The sequence below is a fragment of the Anolis sagrei genome, chromosome 11 (genome assembly GCF_037176765.1).
Source record: "Anolis sagrei isolate rAnoSag1 chromosome 11, rAnoSag1.mat, whole genome shotgun sequence".
Taxonomy (NCBI): Eukaryota; Metazoa; Chordata; class Lepidosauria; order Squamata; family Dactyloidae; genus Anolis; species Anolis sagrei.
In genome coordinates this window covers 15,395,455-15,414,271 of record NC_090031.1, presented here as the reverse complement: position 1 = coordinate 15,414,271, position 18,817 = coordinate 15,395,455, and the positions used below count along the sequence as shown (strand labels likewise).

The window sequence follows — 18,817 nt, the reverse complement described above, 5'->3', positions numbered from 1 at the left end:
TTTAACTTCCTGTCCACAAGGACTCCAAGATCTTTTTCACACATTCTGCTGTTGAGCCAGGCATCGTTCCCTGCATCTACTCAGCTTGTAACTCAATTGAAAAAAAAGATCAGATTAGTCTGGCAGGACTTGTTTTTGATCAATCTGTATTGACTATTAGCAATGACTGCATTATTACGAGGGTTGAATGAAAAGTAATGCCTCCACCTTGATGGTAGTACTGGTATGCGGCAGGTACTGGCTTGTTCAGTAGACTCTCCTCTACAGTTCCATTTTGGCGGGAAGCCATTGAACGGTTGTGTTGTTAAAGTACAAAGTATGGAACCCTGCACAGATGATTGGTCAATGAGACTTAAGCAATGTGCAGTCAGGTACTGGCTTGTTCAGTAGACACTCCTCTACAGTTCCATTTTGGCAGGAAGCCTTAGCATTGAACTGTTGTGTTGTTAAAGTACCAAGTATGGAACCCTGTACAGATGATCGGTCAATGCGACTTAAGCAATGTGCAGTCATTGAATTCTCGACAGCAGAAGGCATCACCTCAACATCTTTAAACTTACTCACCCAACGACGCACAGTACTCACATCGACACAATGACTATAAACAGCTTGCACTCTCTGATGATCTCCTTTGGGGTGACATCTTCTGCTGTCAAGAATTCAATGACTGCACGTTAAGTCTCATTGACCGGCCATCTGCGCAGGGTTCCATACTTTGCACTTTAACAACACAACCGTTCAATGCTAAGGCTTCCCACCAAAATGGAACTGTAGAGGAGAGTCTACTGAACAAGCCAGTACCCGCCGCATACCAGTACTGCCATATGTTGAAGAGTTACAAAGGTGGAGGCATTAGTTTTTATTCAACCCTCGTACAGTCAACTCGAATAATAATAATACAGCAGACAGACTCAGTGAATCCATGGCACTCATGGGAATTGGTAAATGATATAATAATAATAATAATAATAATAATAATAATAATGGGTTGTTGTAGGTTTTTCCGGGCTATATGGCCATGTTCTGGAGGCAATTGACGTTTCGCCTGCATCTATGGCAAGCATCCTCAGAGGTAATGAGAGGTAATAATAATAATAATAATTATTATTATTATTATTATTATCTCTCATTGAAGCCATAGCTTCCATTGCTGTTGATAGATACAATAATAAGAGATCTCAGTTAAGCCATGGCCTCTGGGATTGGTAGATACTGGATGATGATGATGATGATGATTATTATTATTACTACTACTTGTAATGGAAAAGAGTATGATGCTGGGGGAAATGGAAGGAAAAAGGAAGAGGGGTCGACCAAGGGCAAGATGAATGGATGGTATCCTTGAAGTGACTGGATTGACCTTGAAGGAGCTTGGGGTGGTGACGACTGACAGGGATCTCTGGCATGGACAGGTCCATGAAGTCACAAAGAGTCAGAAACGACTGAACGAATGAACAACAAAAATGGAAACGACTGTGCATCTACGGCACTTGGGGATTGGTAAATGCTGGATTAATGTTTCTGCTTGCTTGAGAGTTATTTATTTATTTGCGGCGTTTATATGCTGCCCTTCTCACCCCGAAGGGGACTCGGAGCATCTTACAAGGTATATATACATACAATATATTATATTATTAGCATAGTACCATATCAGTATTAAATATTACTGTATGGTACTATACCATTATATTGAAAAATAGGCCTAATGCTATACCCCAGGCATGGGCAAACTTAGCCTCTACCAGTTTTGGACTTCAACTGCCTCAATTCCTGGGTATGTTTCTCTTTTACTGAGCCTTCCTCCCACTGAGGCCTTCTCCCACTGAGGCCTTCTCACAGAGGGCTCTCTCAGACTGAGGCCTCTCACATACTGAAGCGAACTAATGCTGAGGCCTTCTCATACTGAGGCCTGCTAACAAACTGAGACCCCACTCCCACAGAGACCTCACACAGACCAAGCTACAGGCACACCTGCTTATTTCAAACTGCAACTTTTGCTGAGTCATTGCATCCATTTAACGCTTAACCAGCTGAGGGAGGAAAGGATGGGGCCTGAGGCCAGGAATTGTGGGAGTTGAAGTCCAAAACACCAGAGGGCCAAAGTTTGCCCATGTTATACCAATATTATTATCTATATAAATAAAAATGTAATGTTCGTTTGTGGGATTAACAGAACTCAAAAACCACTGGAAGAATTGACACCAAATTTGGACACATGATACCTAACAACCCAATGTATGTTCTCCACTCCAAAAAATTGATTTTGTCATTTGGGAGTTGTAATTGCTGGGATTTATAGTTCACCTACAATCAAAGACCATTCTGAATCCCACCAGTGATGGAATTGAACCAAACTTGGCACACAAGAACTCACACGACCAACAGAAAATACTGGAAAGGTTGCTGGCCATTGACCTTTGGTTTTAGAGTTGTAGTTCACCTGTATCCAAAGATGACTTTGGACTCAAACAATGATGGATCTGGACCAAAGTCTATACGAATACTCAATATGTCCAAATGTGAACAATGGTGGAGTTTGGGGGAAATAGAATCGTGACATTTGGGAGTTGTAGCTGCTGGGATTTATAGTTCACCTTCAAACACGAGCATTCTGAACCCCACCAATAGAATTGGGCCAAACCTCCCACACAGAACCCCCATGTAGGCCACAGCAACGCGTGGCAGGGGATGGCTAGTTATTACTATTGAAGTCCAAAACACAAGGGCCAAGGTTTGCCCATGTTATACTACTACTAATAGTTTTGTAAACACTTCTTCAGGTGGGGTTTTGCTTCTGAGGCTGAGAGAGTGTGACCCCACCTTATAGGAATTTAGTTGTAGGGTATGCTTTTGCGAGACTGAATAAGAGTGCTTTGAAATTTAGTTTAATGTGGACTGCCATGGCCTTTGGCCCTCTCCTTTGGGCCTTTGGCCAAACCCAGGCCTTTCCTGCCTTTGGTTTCCCCCAGAAACCAACCAAGGCTGCCTTGTGTATGTTTTGCGGTTACTAGGCTAGGGCTGCGGCCTTGGAGCCGGTTGCCAGGCGGGAGTAACATGACTGTCCCAGGGCCAACGTGCCTTTGAGGGACTAGGCCGCGTTGCTAAGGGGGGCCTTGGTTACAGCGTCCACTGCGCCGTCCTGGGCCCTCTCAGCCGTTACGCTAATTGCGCGGGACCTCGAATGCCGCATCGTCTCCTTTTCGCTACGCTTTTTGCGTAGCCCCTGTCAAGAATCGCAGGGAGGGGGTAACGGCTGCCTTTTCCCACTGCAGCCGTTACCCGGAGAACCTTTTCCCGCGCACGCGCGCTCGCTGTAACAGAGAGGGGCCCGCCATCAATCATTCAAACCAACCAACGGGGAGGAGGGAGGGCGTGGCCGAGCCTGCCCCCGCCCCCTTTGGTATAAAAGGAGCGGCCGTTACCTTGACGCAGCCAGTTATTGACAACTGCAGTCGCTGTCGCTGTTTGTCACCGCTGCTCGTCTTCGCGCCCGACCGCTTTCGGCATCCATCATGAGGGAGATCGTGCACCTGCAGGCTGGCCAATGCGGCAACCAGATCGGCGCCAAGGTGCGGGTGATGCGGAGGGAGGGAAGGGAAAGGAAGGGCGGGGAGGGAGGCGAAGGGAGGTCGGGGATGCGGCCCGGCCTTCGAGGCCCGGCTCAAGCGCGCCTTCTCCCCGTCTAGTTCTGGGAGGTGATCTCGGACGAGCACGGCATCGACCCCACCGGCACCTACCACGGCGACAGCGACCTCCAGCTCGAGCGCATCAACGTCTACTACAACGAGGCCACCGGTGAGGAAGGAGGGAAAGGGCCTCTGAGCATGTGCAGAGTGCCCTTGGGCATCGAGAGGAGGAAGGGGGCCTCTGAGCATGTGCAGAGCGCCCTCGGGCTTCCAAAGCAGAAGAGAATGGCCTCTGAGCATGTGCAGAGCGCCCTCCGGATATGAAAGGGGTGAGGGGGACTCTGAGCATATGCAGAGCGTACTTGGGCTTCGAGAGGAGGTAGGGGGCCTCTGAGCATGTGCAGAGTGCCCTCGGGCTACGAGAGGGGTGGAGTGGGGCTCTGAGCATATGCAGAACGCACTTGGGCTTTCAAAAGAGATGAAGGGGCCTCTGAGCATGTGCAGAGTGCCCTTGGGCTTTCAAAAGAAATGAGGGGGTCTCTGAGCATGTGCAGAGCACCTGAAGGTTTCAAGAGGAGGGATAGAGACTCTGAGAATGTGCAGAGTGCCCTCGGGCACTTGGACTTTCAAAAGAGATGAGGGGGCCTCTGAGCATGTGCAGAGCACCTGAAGGTTTCAAGAGGAAGGATAGAGACTCTGAGAATGTGCAGAGTGCCCTCGGGCTTCGAGAGGAGGGAGAGGGCCTCTGAGCATATGCAGAGCGCACTTGGACTTTCAAAAGAGATGAGGGGGCCTCTGAGCATGTGCAGAGTGCCCTCGGGCTTCGAGAGGAGGAAGGGGGCCTCTGAGCATATGCAGAGCGCACTTGGGCTTTCAAAAGAGATGAGGGGGCCTCTGAGCATGTGCAGAGCACCTGAAGGTTTTAAGAGGAGGGATAGAGACTCTGAGAATGTGCAGAGTGTTCTTGGGCTTCCAAAGGAGAGGATTGAGGGGGCCTCTGAGCATGTACAGAGCACCCTCGAGCTTCCAAAGGAGAGGATCGAGGGGGGCCCTGAGCATGTGCAGAGGGCCATAAAGTGCTGGAGGAAGTGGGGAGCCATGGATTGCTGTTTAGAGGCGTTTTAGGGACACACACATTGATACCCCTTCAAGGGCACCCCAAGCAGAATAATTATTTTATTTCATTTTTAATTTTTTTGTTATTTTTATTATGATTTTATATTTTTCTTATATTCATATTTATATAATAATGGGCTGCAGTTATCAGTAAAACAGGTTATACTGAGATCCTAAGAAACTCCATTGTCATTAGGCAATGCCACACCATTGCCAGGTCCAATATATTTTATTTACTGCATATATTATATTATTATTTATATTATATTAATATATTAAAATATATATTATAAGAAGCCTGCAGTGGCGCAGTAGTATGAACCGCTGAGCTGCTAAACTTGCTGGCTGATAGGTTGGCGGTTCGAAACTGGGGTGAGCTCCTACTGTTAGCCCCAGCTTCTGCCAACCTAGCAGTTCAAAAACATGCAAATGTGAGTAGATCAATAGGTACTGCTTAGGCAGAAATTTAACAAAAGGGTGGATCTTCTGTGTTGCTTTTATTATATTCATTGAATTTTTATATTTATTTCTTTGTTTTTATTTATCTGCCCTCTTCCCGATATAGGGATCCGAGGCAACTACATTGCATTTGGCATGGCACAATATGCATAAAAACAGCCCCTGTGTGTGTTCAAATGTGAATATAAAAATTAAACAGCGTGTACGTCTGTTGTGTCACAGAGCATGAAAATATTGAAATTGGTTTCAAACTACACCTAAAAAGGATTGTTTCCCTTTGCCATGGCGCCTCTGAGCATGTCAGGGGAGTGGGGGGGGGGGGGGCTACCTGCGCAGAAGCAGCAGCAAGGCAGCCTTGGCTCAAGATGGAACCTGCCCTCGGTTCCAGAGCCACTCTGGAACGAGGACAGGCTCCATTTTGAGCCAAGGCTGCTTTGCTTCTGCTGCTGCCTCAGTTGGCATCTGGAAGCTTCCTGCCTTGGCACTGAGACATTACATAGGGTGGGAAGGAGTCTTGTTTTTTTGCTTCACTCCACATGCAGTACAGGAGGTATTTCCTCAGCGATACCCTCCGCTTCCTTCCACAGGTGGCAAATATGTCCCACGCGCCGTGCTGGTGGACCTGGAGCCCGGCACCATGGACTCAGTGCGCTCCGGCCCCTTTGGGCAGATCTTCCGGCCAGATAACTTTGTGTTTGGTGGGTAAACAGGTGACATTGTGTGGGTTTGAAGGGTGGTAAAGCCCAGAACGGGAGGGAAGCCTTGGCCCCACAGACCACCTGCTTAGTTGGCATTTAGTAAAGGTTTTCCCTTGACTCTGGGGGTTGATGCCCATCTCCATTTCTAAGCCAAAGAGCCGGCGTTGTCCATAGACACCTCCAAGGTCATGTGGCCGGTATGATTGCATGGCGCGCCGTTTAGACACAAGAAGTTTAATTTTATTTATTTATTTATGACATTTATATGCTGCCCTTCTCACTCAGGAGGGGACTCAGAGCGGCTTACAAGATATATATATGTACAATATATTATATTATTAGCATAGTATAATGTCAGTAGTATATATTGCTATATTGTACTATACTATTATTTTGTAATATTATTAGTAATATTACATGTAATATAAAATATATAATAATATCTTATTATTAGTATTATATTGTATTACATTATAATATAATAAATATTGTATTATATATTATAATGTATAATATATACTATTATTATATTATAAATATATGTATATACAATATGTTATGTTATATTATATTATTAACATAGCACAGGAGACAAGGTGGAACCCCTCTTCACGCTGACCCAGAGCAACAGTTGGTGTTGGGAGGAGGGGTCCCCAATTTTACTTTAATGTGGCAGCCTTTAGGAAACTTCCTGTTGGAGACTCCATTCCACATCCCTTCCCGTTGCCAGGGGAGGTGTGCCAAAGCCCAGGGTGTGTCAGCCTTGGAGAGGAGGGTGGGTCTGTGCCATGCTTGCCAGGATTTGCATGAGTGACTGGGCTCCAGGGCATGAGCTCAGTGACCTCAGCAGAAAGGGCAAGTCTCCTGGTGTTCAGCTGGTGTTCAGCTGGCTCAGAATCCCTTTGGAAGTGGCAGAAGACCCTAACGGGTGCCTCCCCCACTGCCTGTTCCCTTCCAGGTCAGAGCGGCGCAGGCAACAACTGGGCCAAGGGCCACTACACAGAGGGGGCAGAGCTGGTGGACTCGGTGCTGGATGTGGTGCGGAAGGAGGCCGAGAGCTGTGACTGCCTGCAGGGCTTCCAGCTCACGCATTCGCTGGGGGGCGGCACGGGCTCTGGCATGGGCACCCTCCTCATCAGCAAGATCCGGGAGGAGTACCCCGACCGCATCATGAACACCTTCAGCGTGGTGCCCTCCCCGAAGGTCTCGGACACTGTGGTGGAGCCCTACAACGCCACCCTCTCGGTGCACCAGCTGGTGGAAAACACAGATGAGACCTACTGCATCGACAACGAGGCCCTCTACGACATCTGCTTCCGGACCCTCAAGCTGACCACCCCCACCTACGGCGACCTCAACCACCTGGTCTCGGCCACTATGAGCGGCGTCACCACCTGCCTGCGCTTCCCTGGGCAGCTCAACGCCGACCTGCGCAAGCTGGCCGTCAACATGGTGCCCTTTCCCCGTCTGCACTTCTTCATGCCGGGCTTTGCCCCGCTTACCAGCCGCGGGAGCCAGCAGTACCGGGCCCTGACCGTACCGGAGCTGACGCAGCAGATGTTCGACGCCAAGAACATGATGGCGGCCTGCGACCCCCGACACGGGCGCTACCTGACGGTGGCGGCCGTCTTCCGAGGCCGCATGTCCATGAAGGAGGTGGACGAGCAGATGCTCAACGTGCAGAACAAGAACAGCAGCTACTTTGTGGAGTGGATCCCCAACAACGTTAAGACAGCCGTCTGCGACATCCCACCCCGCGGCCTCAAGATGTCGGCCACCTTTATCGGCAACAGCACCGCCATCCAGGAGCTCTTCAAGCGCATTTCGGAGCAGTTCACGGCCATGTTCCGGCGCAAGGCCTTCCTGCACTGGTACACGGGCGAGGGCATGGATGAGATGGAGTTCACCGAGGCCGAGAGCAACATGAACGACCTGGTCTCCGAGTACCAGCAGTACCAGGATGCCACCGCCGAGGAGGAGGGCGAGTTTGAGGAAGAGGCTGAGGAAGAAGCCGCCTGAGGCCTGCTTGCTGCCTGTTGGACTTTATTTGTCTCACGCTCGTTTTTCCTGTTACTTTACTGTTCTGCTCTCCCTCTGTGTCACCTCTCTGATGTTGTACAGGCATTAAAAGCATTTTTACCCTGCAGGCTGTCTCCGCAGCAGTTCGTCATAATAGGCTTTGCGGGTGCTGTTTCCAAAGGTTAGAGCATAGTTGTGCCTGATGGCTGGGGAAAAAGAAGATGGGAGAGGAGTCAGTGGGTATCTGTGCCCAGGCTTGTTCTGCCTGGCATGTGGCAACATGGCCGCCAGGGAGGGGAGAGGAGCGCAAAGAGCTTGGAATTTGCTGCGTTCTGCCAAATGGAAGAGGACAAAGGTGGGCAGGGACACTCTTTGGAGGGGAAGGAAGCCAGGCGTTCTTTGGCAACAACAACAATAATAATATGATATAATAATAATCTATATAAATAAAAATGTAATGTTCGTTTGTGGGATTAATATAACTCAAAAACTGCTGGACAAATTGCTGCCAAATTTGGCCACAAGACACCTACTAACCCAAGGAGTGACCATCACTAAAAAAAATTGATTTTGTCATTTGGGAGTTGTAATTGCTGGGATTTATAGTTCACCTACAATCAAAAGAGTATTCTGAACCCCACCAATGATTGAATTGAACCAAACTTGGCACACAGGACTCCCATGACCAATAGAAAACACTAGAAGGGTTTGGTGGGCATTGACCTTGTGTTTGGGAGTTGTAGTTCACCTACATTCAGAGAGCACTGTGGACTCAAACAATGATGGATCTGGACCAAACTTGGCACGAATGTTCCATAAGCCCAAATATGAACACAGATGGAGTTTGGGGAAATACACCTTGACATTTGGGAGTTGTAGTTAACTGGGATTTATAGTTCACCTACAATCAAAGAGCATTCTGAACCCCACCAACTATAGAATTGGGGCAGACTTCCCACACTGAACCCCCATGACCAACAGAAAATATTTAAGGCCATCCAGTCCAACTCCCTTCACCGGGGCAAGAAAACGTAATCAAAGCCCTCCTGACAAAGAGCCATCCAGCCATAGATATAGATAGATATGATTCACACACACAGAGAGATATAGTATAGATTTGAAAGGGACCCCTAAAGAAGGACAATTATATGTTGCATGTCCCAGAGAAGACAAACCAGACAATCAACACAGACAGAAACGGCAAGTAATACTGTTTACCCACAAGCAGAAAGAAATTACATATATTTGAAACCAACACTTTCTCATTATTTCGTTTTCCAGATCACAAGACAGCCACAGCAACGCGTGGGCAGGGGCAGCTAGTACTATAATAATAATAATAATAATAAGGCACAAACCAGTAAAGGTCCCAGTGGTGATCGGCACACTGGGTGCAGTGCCTAAAGACCTTGTCCTGCACTTAAACACAATCAGCGCTGTCAAAATTACCATCTGCCAACTGCAGAAGGCCACCTTACTGGGATCTGCACGCATTATTCGCCGATACATCACACAGTCCTAGACACTTGGGAAGTGTCCGACGTGTGATCCAATTCAACAGCCAGCAGTGTGTCTGCTGTGGACTCATCTTGTTGTGTTAATAATAATAATAATTTATTTGTAACATCTCCCTGGAGCAGTGTTTCTCAACCTTCCTAATGTCGAGACCCCTTGATGGTGACCCCCAACCATAACATTTTTGTTGCTACTTCATAACTGTAATTTTTATTTAGTTATGAATCATAATGTAAATATCTGATATGCATGATGTATTTGCATTCCCTGGACCAAATTTGGCACAAATACTCAATACGCCAACATTTGAATACTGGTGGGACTGGGGAGGGAATTGATTTTGTCATTTTGGAGTTGTAGTTGCTGGGATTTAAAGTTCACCTACAATCAAAGAGCATTCTGAACTCCACCAACTATGGGAATTGAATCAATCTTGGCACACAGAACTCCCATGAACAACAGAAAATACTGGGAGAGTTTGGTGGGCATTGCCTTTGAGTTTTGGAGTTGTAGTTCACCTACATCCAGAGAACACTGTAGACTCAAATAATGATGGATCTAGACCAAACTTGGCACGAAAACTCAGTATGCCCAGATGTGAACACTGGTAGGGTTTGGAGGAAGTAGACCTTGATATTTGGGAGTTGTAATAGCTGGGATTTATAGTTGACCTACAATCAAAGAGCACTCTGAACCCAGCCCGCAATGGATCTGCACCAAATTTGCACACTACCTACATAGCCAGCAATGAATACTGGTTGGGTTGGGGCGGGGTGGTGGTGTCTGTGTTTGAATTCTGGAAGTTGTAGTTCACCAATACCGAAAAGGATAGTTGGAGAGATCTTCAGCCTTCTCTGCCAAAGGGGTTCTTAAAACCATCAGAATATGTGTCTTCTGATGGTCTTTGGCGTGACCCCTCCGAAACCCCCTCTCGCAACCCCCAGGTTGAGAAATACTGTCTTGGAGGGACTCGGGGCAGCTCACAAGAGATATAAAACTCTTTGTCTCCCAGACTTACTTGGCACAAACCCCGTGTAGAATGGCACCAAGCCGCTACTGGAGTAGATCTTGGTATTGGGCCAGTAGGTATGTGGCAGCCGCTGGCCAAAGCAGTACATGGGGCTTCTCAGTATTTCCTGGGGAGAGACAACATGGGGGGATACTTTACCTTTCTTTCATTGGGGAATAAGGGCATTCTAGGTTAAGTTAGAATTGGTAGGGAGTTCCGTAAGGTTCCCCCATACTGGTCCAAATGACCACTGGTGGGTTCTGCCTATGACTAGGGAGCCTTCCCTGCCGTCAGTTATCTATTGGGACACAGGCAAGCAGCACAGACATGAAAGCGCTTGGCTTCAGCATCGTCTTTACCTGATTTTTATCAAATTCATTCATGGCATCCTTGACTCCGTTCAGGTAATTGATGCCCATAATCCAGGTGAATCGAGGGATGAATCCCGTATATCCTGCGAAGGAGAAAGAGTGGCAGAAGTTCTGTCTTGGCAGGGAGGGGGCAACTGTTTGGGACCTTGGGAGCTGAGCCTCCACACATATAGTGTTCCCTCACTTATTGCGGGTGTTACGATACGGGATCACCCGTGAAAAGTTAAAATCCACAAAGTAGGGGTGCTATATATGTACATCGAGTTGGCTAGCTGTCTCCTCTTTGCAATATTTCTTGATTGGCTGCCTCTCTCCAGGAGGCGGGATTAGAACGCCACTCTGGGCAACGGCAACCATTCATAAACTGGGAGGCAAAAACCCGCGAAACAGCGAGTCCGCGAAAAGCGAACTGCGAAGTAGCTAGGGAACACTGTACACAAAATGATGGGATACTTCCTGCAGTTGACTATTTTTGGGGATTTCCCTCTGTTCTGCCTTGACTGCCTAGTTGCAGTGGATTTCCCCTCTAAGCGGAGTGGGAGACCCCCAGGGGTTAGCCAAGGCTGAGCAAAGACATCCCACCTAGAGAACAAGGGCTACCAGTCCCAGCTGAGCTCTGAAAGTGGAGTCATAGCGCTCTGACTGCAGTGAAAAAGGGCCAAGAGGGATAGAATGGTGGCTGTTCTCTCTACCGACCTGAGATGGCTTTCCTCTGGATGAGGTTGGGTACGTCCATCCTGGGTGTCCGGCCAAAGCGCCTCACGTCCACGGTCTCCGTCACTGGCGGCAAAGGGGTGCCTTCAACCCTTATGGGCTAAATCCCCAGAGGGGCAAAGATAATAAAGAGGTCGGCAGGATGGTTGTGTCAGAAATATTTTAAAAATAGGTATTTTGAATTACAAAAATGTGAGTCAAGCACTGAAAGGGTTAAAAGGATGCAATATCTCAGCAAAAGCTGCAATCCAATATAAGCAGGTGTGCCTATAGCTTAGTACACCTCAGTGTTAGTTGCCCTCAGTGTGAAAAGGCTTCAGTCTGTTAGTAGGCCTCTGTATGAGAAGGTCTCGATGTTAGTTTGTCTCAGTGTGAGAACAGTGTGAAACACCTCAGCAAGCGAGAGTCCAAAAGTGGCAGGCTAAAATCCAGAACCTCAACCAGTGGCTGCTAACAAATTAGAGACTCTCTCCTGGCCACAGAGAAAACTGGGTGACTTGGAAGGTGCTGAACAGACTGCGCTCTGGCACCACGAGATACAGAGCCAACCTTAAGAAATGGGGCTACAAAGTGGAGTCCATAACATGCGAGTGTGGAGAAGGGCGAACCACAGACCACCTACTACAATGCAACCTGAGCCCTGCCACATGCACAATAAAGTGTGAGAGAGGTGTCAGTCTGAGGTAGCCCTCAGTGTGTGAGAAAACCTCAGTGGGAGAAAGGCCTCAGTAGTTAGTAGGCCTCAATTTGAGAAGGCCTAGTGCTTCGGTGAGAGAAGCCCCACTACAATGCAACCTGAGCCCTGCCACATGCACAATTGAGGAGCATCATATAACAACACTATAGGCACTTCAAGTGGCCAGCTACTGGTCAAAGGACATTTAATAGAATGCCAAGTTTTGCAAACTTTGTGTATGTGTGTTTTAAATACAATACAACTGTTTAGTTCACTCCTGATACAATAAATAAAGTTTGAGAGAGGTGTCAGTCTGAGGTAGCCCTCGGTGTGTGAGAAAACCTCAGTGGGAGAAAGGCCTCAGTAGTTAGTAGGCCTCAATTTGAGAAGGCCTGGTGTGAGAAGCATTGGTGAGAGAAGACCATTGTGTGTGAAGGCTGCTGTGTGTAAAAAGCGACTGTGTGAAGCTCCTGTGTAGCTTCAGTGTGAGAAGAGCCTCTGTGAGAGCGAAGCTGTTTATCTGCATGAGAAAGAAGCCCAGCATGGAAGCAAAGAAGGAAGTATAAAGAACTTTGTTTGTGTCATGGAAACCTTGTTTTTTGTTTATAGTACAAAAATTGAAAGAATGCTGGACCAGAGAGGCCTCTGCCCTAATCCAGTTTGTGTGAATTTAAATACTTGTGGGGCATGATGGTGTAGAAGGATGGCCCAAAACAGGGTGCCTGCACGCACTTGCTCCCTGCCGGTGACGCATGGGGTGGCCCTCCATCCCTGGCCGCACACAAGGGACATCCCAGCGTCGCAGGGCCCGCCGGCCTCCTCCTTCCCGCAGACCAGGGCCACGTCTGGGTGGCAGATAGCCTTCCGGTCGCCTTGCCCCGAGACCAGCCGTGAGCCGGCCGTGGCTGCAAACTGCCTCCAGCCAGGACCACAGGCCAAGCGGATGCCAGGGTGGCAGGGGCTGTACTTCCTCTGCTCCAGGAGCTGCGCTGAGTCCGGGTCCATCCACCTTTGGGGCTCAGGCCTTGGAATGGGAGGCCAGTTCTCTTTGCCAGGGATGGGGACACAGCTCTGGTGGGGTACAAAGCCTGTGGGAGAGAGAGAGTATAGAATAGAAAGGAACAGCCAAGCTGGATCAAAAACCCAGCTTGGTAACGGTGTGAGTTTACTTGAAAACCAACCTGGTAAGTAAAGGCAGTATCCGAGTTACAAACATCCAACTTACAAACGACTCCAAGTTAAAGATAGGGCTGAGACAACAGGAAGTCAGAGAATCTACCCCTAAGAAGGGAAATTCATTGGTGCATGCAAGAAATCAGTTAGTGTGTGTGTCAACTGTAAAATAAGATGCATGAAGCTGATTGGTTGGGCTATGTCTGGGGAAATGGCTGAGCCTGGGACTTTTGAATACTATTACATTATTAGGCTTCAGCTATGCAGCAGCTAAGAGAGAAGCAAACAGAGAGACAGATCAGATTTGTCTCCCACATGGACCATTTTGATTCTCTCTAAGGAAGTTGTGTGAGTCAATGCAACTGTTCACATAATTGTGTGTATATGTGTGTGTGTGTGTGTGTGTGTGTGTGTGTGTGTTGCTCTGCATAACAAAGACTAATGTTCTTTATTGATCATCTGCATGGCATATCTTTTCTCTGGCAAGAGAGTGTGTGGACTGATCAAACGTGAACTATGCATAATTTTCATTTCGTCACAAAATTCACCCCAGAAAGAGTCATTATCATGGAGAAAAGGTGTTTCCACTGAAGCTTTATCCCAATCCTTGTTTCCACAAGTCACATTCTTCAAATTCCAATCATCACAGGGACAAGAAATTAGTTAGATAGACAGATAGATGGTAAAGGTTTTCCCCTGACATTAAGTCCAGTCATGTCCGACTCTGGGAGTTGGTTGCTCATCTCAATTTCTAAGCCAAAGAGCTGGCGTCATCCTTAGACACCTCCAAGGTCATGTGGCTGGCATAACTGCATGGAGCGCTGTTACCTTCCTGCCAGAGCAGTACCTTTTGATCTCACATTTGCATGTTTTCGAACTGCTAGGTTGGCAGAAGCTGGGGTTGACAGCGGAAGCTCACGCCGCTCCCCGGATTCAAACCTGCGACCTTTCAGTCAACAAGTTTAGCAGCTCAGCAGTTTAACCCACTGCACAACCGGGGGCTCCAGACAGATAGAGTTGCACTTTTTAAATGTCCCTGTTCTGATTTACAAACAAATTCAACTTAAGAACAAACCTACAGAACCTATGTTGTTCATAACTTGGGGAGGCAGAAACCTTGAATATGTCCCTGAGCCCTTTTGGGGGAGCATTGCAAAAAGCTGTGAGTGCAATGGAAGGATCAGTAAGGAAACCACATGCTTCTGTGGATATCATAGAGCAACCTCTCCCCACATGTCATGAACAGAGGATGATCATTATCTATTAATGAAGGATGGGGTCTGCTTTGTGGTGGCACCCGGCTGCCTTTGGAATGAGGCCAGTATTATGCCTTTCGTTTGGGACTGGAAGAAGGGGCAACAGGGACTTTTTTTCTGGCTGGCCCACCTGTGTATCCGGGGATGTAGTTCTGATACTGATCCATCGGCTCCTGTGTGGGACGCGGCCGGCGGCTGAAGTCTTCAATGAACTTGGGCCGCAAGAGAGGGGTCAGCACGGAGTTGGGGCTCTTGTAGACCTCGGGGTCGGTCAGGATGTCGTTTGTGGTTCTGCCGTAGGTCTTGCCCACCTGGTAGCGGACCTGAGGGTAGAACCCGCTATATCTTGGGAGGAAAGGGAGGATGAGGACAAGTAACAACACTGTAAGAATGATGCTTTGTAATAAATAGAGGAGCCAATCCCACCAATTTCACCACGTCTCTCTCGTTTGGGTTTTTGTTGGTTATTGGAAGACTGCAACCCCCAGAATCCCCGTGCGGAACAGCCCCTTGTCTCTGGCCAAAATCTCCCACTCCTGGGATGGCCTCAACTCACCCAGGGATGTAGTAGGGCTCCTGGGGGAAGAAGCTGCACCTCTTGGTCGTAGTCATGGTGGGTCAATGGTGCCGGATGGGGCACTCAAGTGGCCAGAGGGCAGGGGCTCAGCAGCAGCCTCCTGGTCTCCCGGGTGACCATTGTGAAGAAGCCCTGCCTCCCCTCCCTTTCCTCCCCAATATGGGGGGCAAGGATCTCACAGGTTGGGTTGTCTTCTCCAAAATGGGATCTTGCTGAGTCCTGTGGAACTCACTGCTGAGGGAAGCAAGGCCATTTCCTCCACTCTTTAGCCTCCCTTATTGTACTTCTCTCAGGAGGGCTTCCAACTCTCTGTGGATCTTTTGGCCTCAAATCGGAAACTTCAACTGATACAAAGGTAGGCGTCTAGACTGCTTCTGGGGATGCGATGTGGGGAAAGAACTACCCCACTCTTGAAGCAGCTACACTGGCTCTGTTAGTTTCCGGGCACAATTCAAGGTGCTAGCTTTAGCTATAAAGCCCTAAACAGCGTACTTGGGGGATCATATCTCCTCCTATTAGCCCTCACAAGCCCCGAGATTATCAGGAGAGGCCCTTCTCTCAGTCCCACCACCATCACAAGTGCACTTGGTGGGAACAAGAGAGAGGGCTTCTTGGTGGTGGCCCCGCGGCTCGAACTCCCTTCCCAAAAAGGTGCGATCAACTCCCTCTTTACCGGCCTTTTGCTCACAGGTCAAAACCTTTATGTGGAATTGTGGGAGCTGGAGTCCAAAATTTATTTATTTATTTACGACATTTATATGCCGCCCTTCTCACCCTGAAGGGAACTCAGAGTGGCTTACAAGAGATATATATATACATACAATAGATTATATTATTAGCATAGTATAATATCAGTGTTAAATATCACTGTATTGTACTATACCATTATATTGTAATGTTAGTAGATGTTATATAAAATATTATAACACCTGGAGGGCTGAAGTTTGCCCATGCCTGGCTTAAGTGGGCCTTGTAAATAAAATGTCAACAAAATAAACAATATAGTGTTGTTGAAGGTTTTCATGACCAGAATCAATGGCTTGCTGTGAGTTTTCCGGGCTGTATGGCATGTTCCAGAAGCATTCTCTCCTGACATTTCACCCACATATATGGCAGGCATCCTCAGAGGTTGTGGGGTCTTCTGGAAACTAGTTAAGTGGGTTGTTGTAGATTTTTCAGGTTGTGTGGCTATGTTCTAGGAACATTCTCTCCTGACATTTCGCCTACATCTGTGGCAAGCATCCTCAGAGGTTGTGAGGTTTGTTGGAAAATTGAAAATTGGGTTTATATATCTGTGGAAGGTCCAGGGTGGGAGAAAGAACTCCTTTCTGTTGGAGCTAGGTGTGAATGTTTCAATTGGCCACCTTGATTAGCATTTGATGGCCTGACAACTCAAAAACAACCCAGTGATTCCAGCCATTAAAGCCTTCAACAACACATAGGCAAGTGGGGTTTATATACCTGTGGAATAATGTCCAGGGTGGGAGAAAGTACTCTTGTCTGTTGGAGGCAAGTGTAAATGTTGCCATTGGCCACCTTGATTTGCATTTTTTAAAAATTATTTTTATTAAGAATTAAAAAAATGTTCCTTCAGAGTAGGAACGAAGAAAAGGAAAAAGAAAGTAATTATAGAGGTAGTTGTTTTCAGCTTGTTTACATAAAAAGAATATAATTTTTAGTAAAGTGGGAAAAGAAAAAGGAAAAAGGAATAATAATAATAATAATGATAATGATAAATAAAAGACAGCAAAGGGTAGGGGATGTATAGTACTTACAGGACCTCCCCAGGTTGTGGGAACACCACATTTCTCTCTTCTTTTTATTATTATTATAATCGGTTTCATATTGGTAATTCCTTTAAGTTTCTTTCATAAATTTCTGATATAAATTTCTTTATTTTCTCCTTTTACAAATTCAAAAAATTATTTCCAGTCTGTTCTGTAAGATTTTGCTTTGTTGTGTGAAATCTTTTGAGTAAGTATATCCATGTTCATGATGTCCATTACTTTCAAAATCCATTGTTCCACTGTAGGGATTTCTTTAGATCTCCATAATTTGGCCAAGCTCATTCTTGCAGCAGTTATTAAATAAAAAAGATCTTATCCATATTCTTATCTACCTTAAAGTCCATAATCCCTAATAACAAGGATTCTGGTTTTGGATCGAATTTTATATGTAGGATAAGTTAAATCTTCTTGTGTATTTGGTGCCAAAAAATCTTTATTTTCTTGCATTTCCACCACCTCTGGATGTTTTTCACATTTCTAACATTCATCTTTTGTTTTACCCTTACTAATCTTTGATAGTATTTCTGGAGTTAAGTACCATCTATAAAATATTTTATACCAGTTCTCCTTAAGCTTTGTTGCATATAAGTATCATAACTTCTTAAGCCAGATCTCTTCCTGTTATAGAGCATGAATTTAGGGGTCTTTGCCAGGAGGCAGAGACCAATTAGATGGTCTCTCTGTAAACATATGCTAACATATGCTAACTACGAATTGTTAATGTGTAACTATCAGCATTTGCCAGTTTGTCCTTGTTGATCTAGACATAAGTCTTAGAAGGTTTTGAGGCTGTGAGCACTTTGGAGGCCCTGAAGACCTCTGGCGAGACAGAGACAGAGAAGCACCCAATATTTTTCCCTGATTTTCCAATGAAAGGTCTCACCAAGTTGAAGAAAAGCCATCGAGGTTTATTAGCCATTCAGCTGAAAAGGATGCAGAGCAGCAATCGTTTGCCAAGCAGAGCATGTGGTTACAGAAATAAAGGCCATTTTTATTGAAAATACAGAGTTGTGAGTTTCAAAATTCCCGATCCCCCATCCCGCCCAGTTCAAAGGGGATTGGCTGACGCGCAAACAGCTGGGAGGAGGCTTGGCCGTCCCCCATGCATCAGGGCCAATCGCAGGGCTTTCGCGGGGCACCAGACCCTTTCAGGAGGCTCCTGCTGCCTCGACGCTCCAGCGAATCAGAAGGGAGGGAGGCGGGATGAAGGGAGACAATGCATTCTGAAGTGGATTATGGAGTTTTAATGTCCTTAGGCTTATCGAGGCTGGGGATCGGCCTTCCAGAGAAGCCACTTGATTGTCCTGAGATGGGTCTGTGATAAGGTTTTCCTCTTACAATCAGATAGGGCACAAAGGGGAAACTTTTGTGAATGTCCTTGGTGGAAAGATTTGAGAGAAAAATGGCTTGGAGGAAAATAGGACTTTCCTAAGGTCATATTCCCCATTTCCCCCCATTGTTATATGATTAAAAAGTCTGCCAAAGAGGAACCCTTAAGATGGTCCAACTCCAAAGTCAAAAGGATTTCCTTGATTATTGTCCATGCAAAGAATGTCCAAAGATAAGGTTGTTTTCATGATTGCTGATTGCTTTTCCAGAGGCAGGGCAGCTTCCTTGTAGATTTCCCCCAAGGAGAGGGGAAGGGGGCAAAAGGGTCAGGGCAAGGTCAAATACATGAAGGGAAATATAGAAATACAGAAGAAAATATGAAAATATAGAAATCATAATACAGAGAGTAAACCCAACTACCCTCCCCCAGTGTCCATCATAGGAAGGTCCATAAAGAGAAATATATCCATGAGGAAGAAAGAGGGTCCCTTG

The 18,817-nt window shown here is 46.8% G+C and overlaps 2 protein-coding genes across 2 annotated transcripts; one reads left to right on the top strand and one right to left on the bottom strand.

The window, feature by feature from the left end:
• Positions 1 to 3,411: 3,411 nt before the first annotated feature.
• On the top strand, positions 3,412 to 8,043 carry TUBB4B (tubulin beta 4B class IVb). Its single transcript, XM_060757276.2, has 4 exons — positions 3,412 to 3,569; positions 3,687 to 3,795; positions 5,789 to 5,899; positions 6,858 to 8,043. Exons 1-4 carry the CDS (start codon positions 3,513 to 3,515, stop codon positions 7,916 to 7,918), a joined length of 1,338 nt encoding a protein of 445 aa, XP_060613259.1. The 5' UTR covers positions 3,412 to 3,512; the 3' UTR covers positions 7,919 to 8,043.
• CIMIP2A (ciliary microtubule inner protein 2A) lies at positions 7,856 to 15,574 on the bottom strand. Its single transcript, XM_060757277.2, has 7 exons — positions 15,189 to 15,574; positions 14,763 to 14,977; positions 12,936 to 13,291; positions 11,510 to 11,627; positions 10,802 to 10,896; positions 10,452 to 10,569; positions 7,856 to 8,124 (listed from the first exon to the last, which is right to left on the bottom strand). The coding sequence occupies exons 1-7, from the start codon at positions 15,242 to 15,244 to the stop codon at positions 8,036 to 8,038; spliced, it is 1,047 nt and encodes a 348-aa protein (XP_060613260.2). The 5' UTR covers positions 15,245 to 15,574; the 3' UTR covers positions 7,856 to 8,035.
• Between the last annotated feature and the right edge of the window lie 3,243 nt (positions 15,575 to 18,817).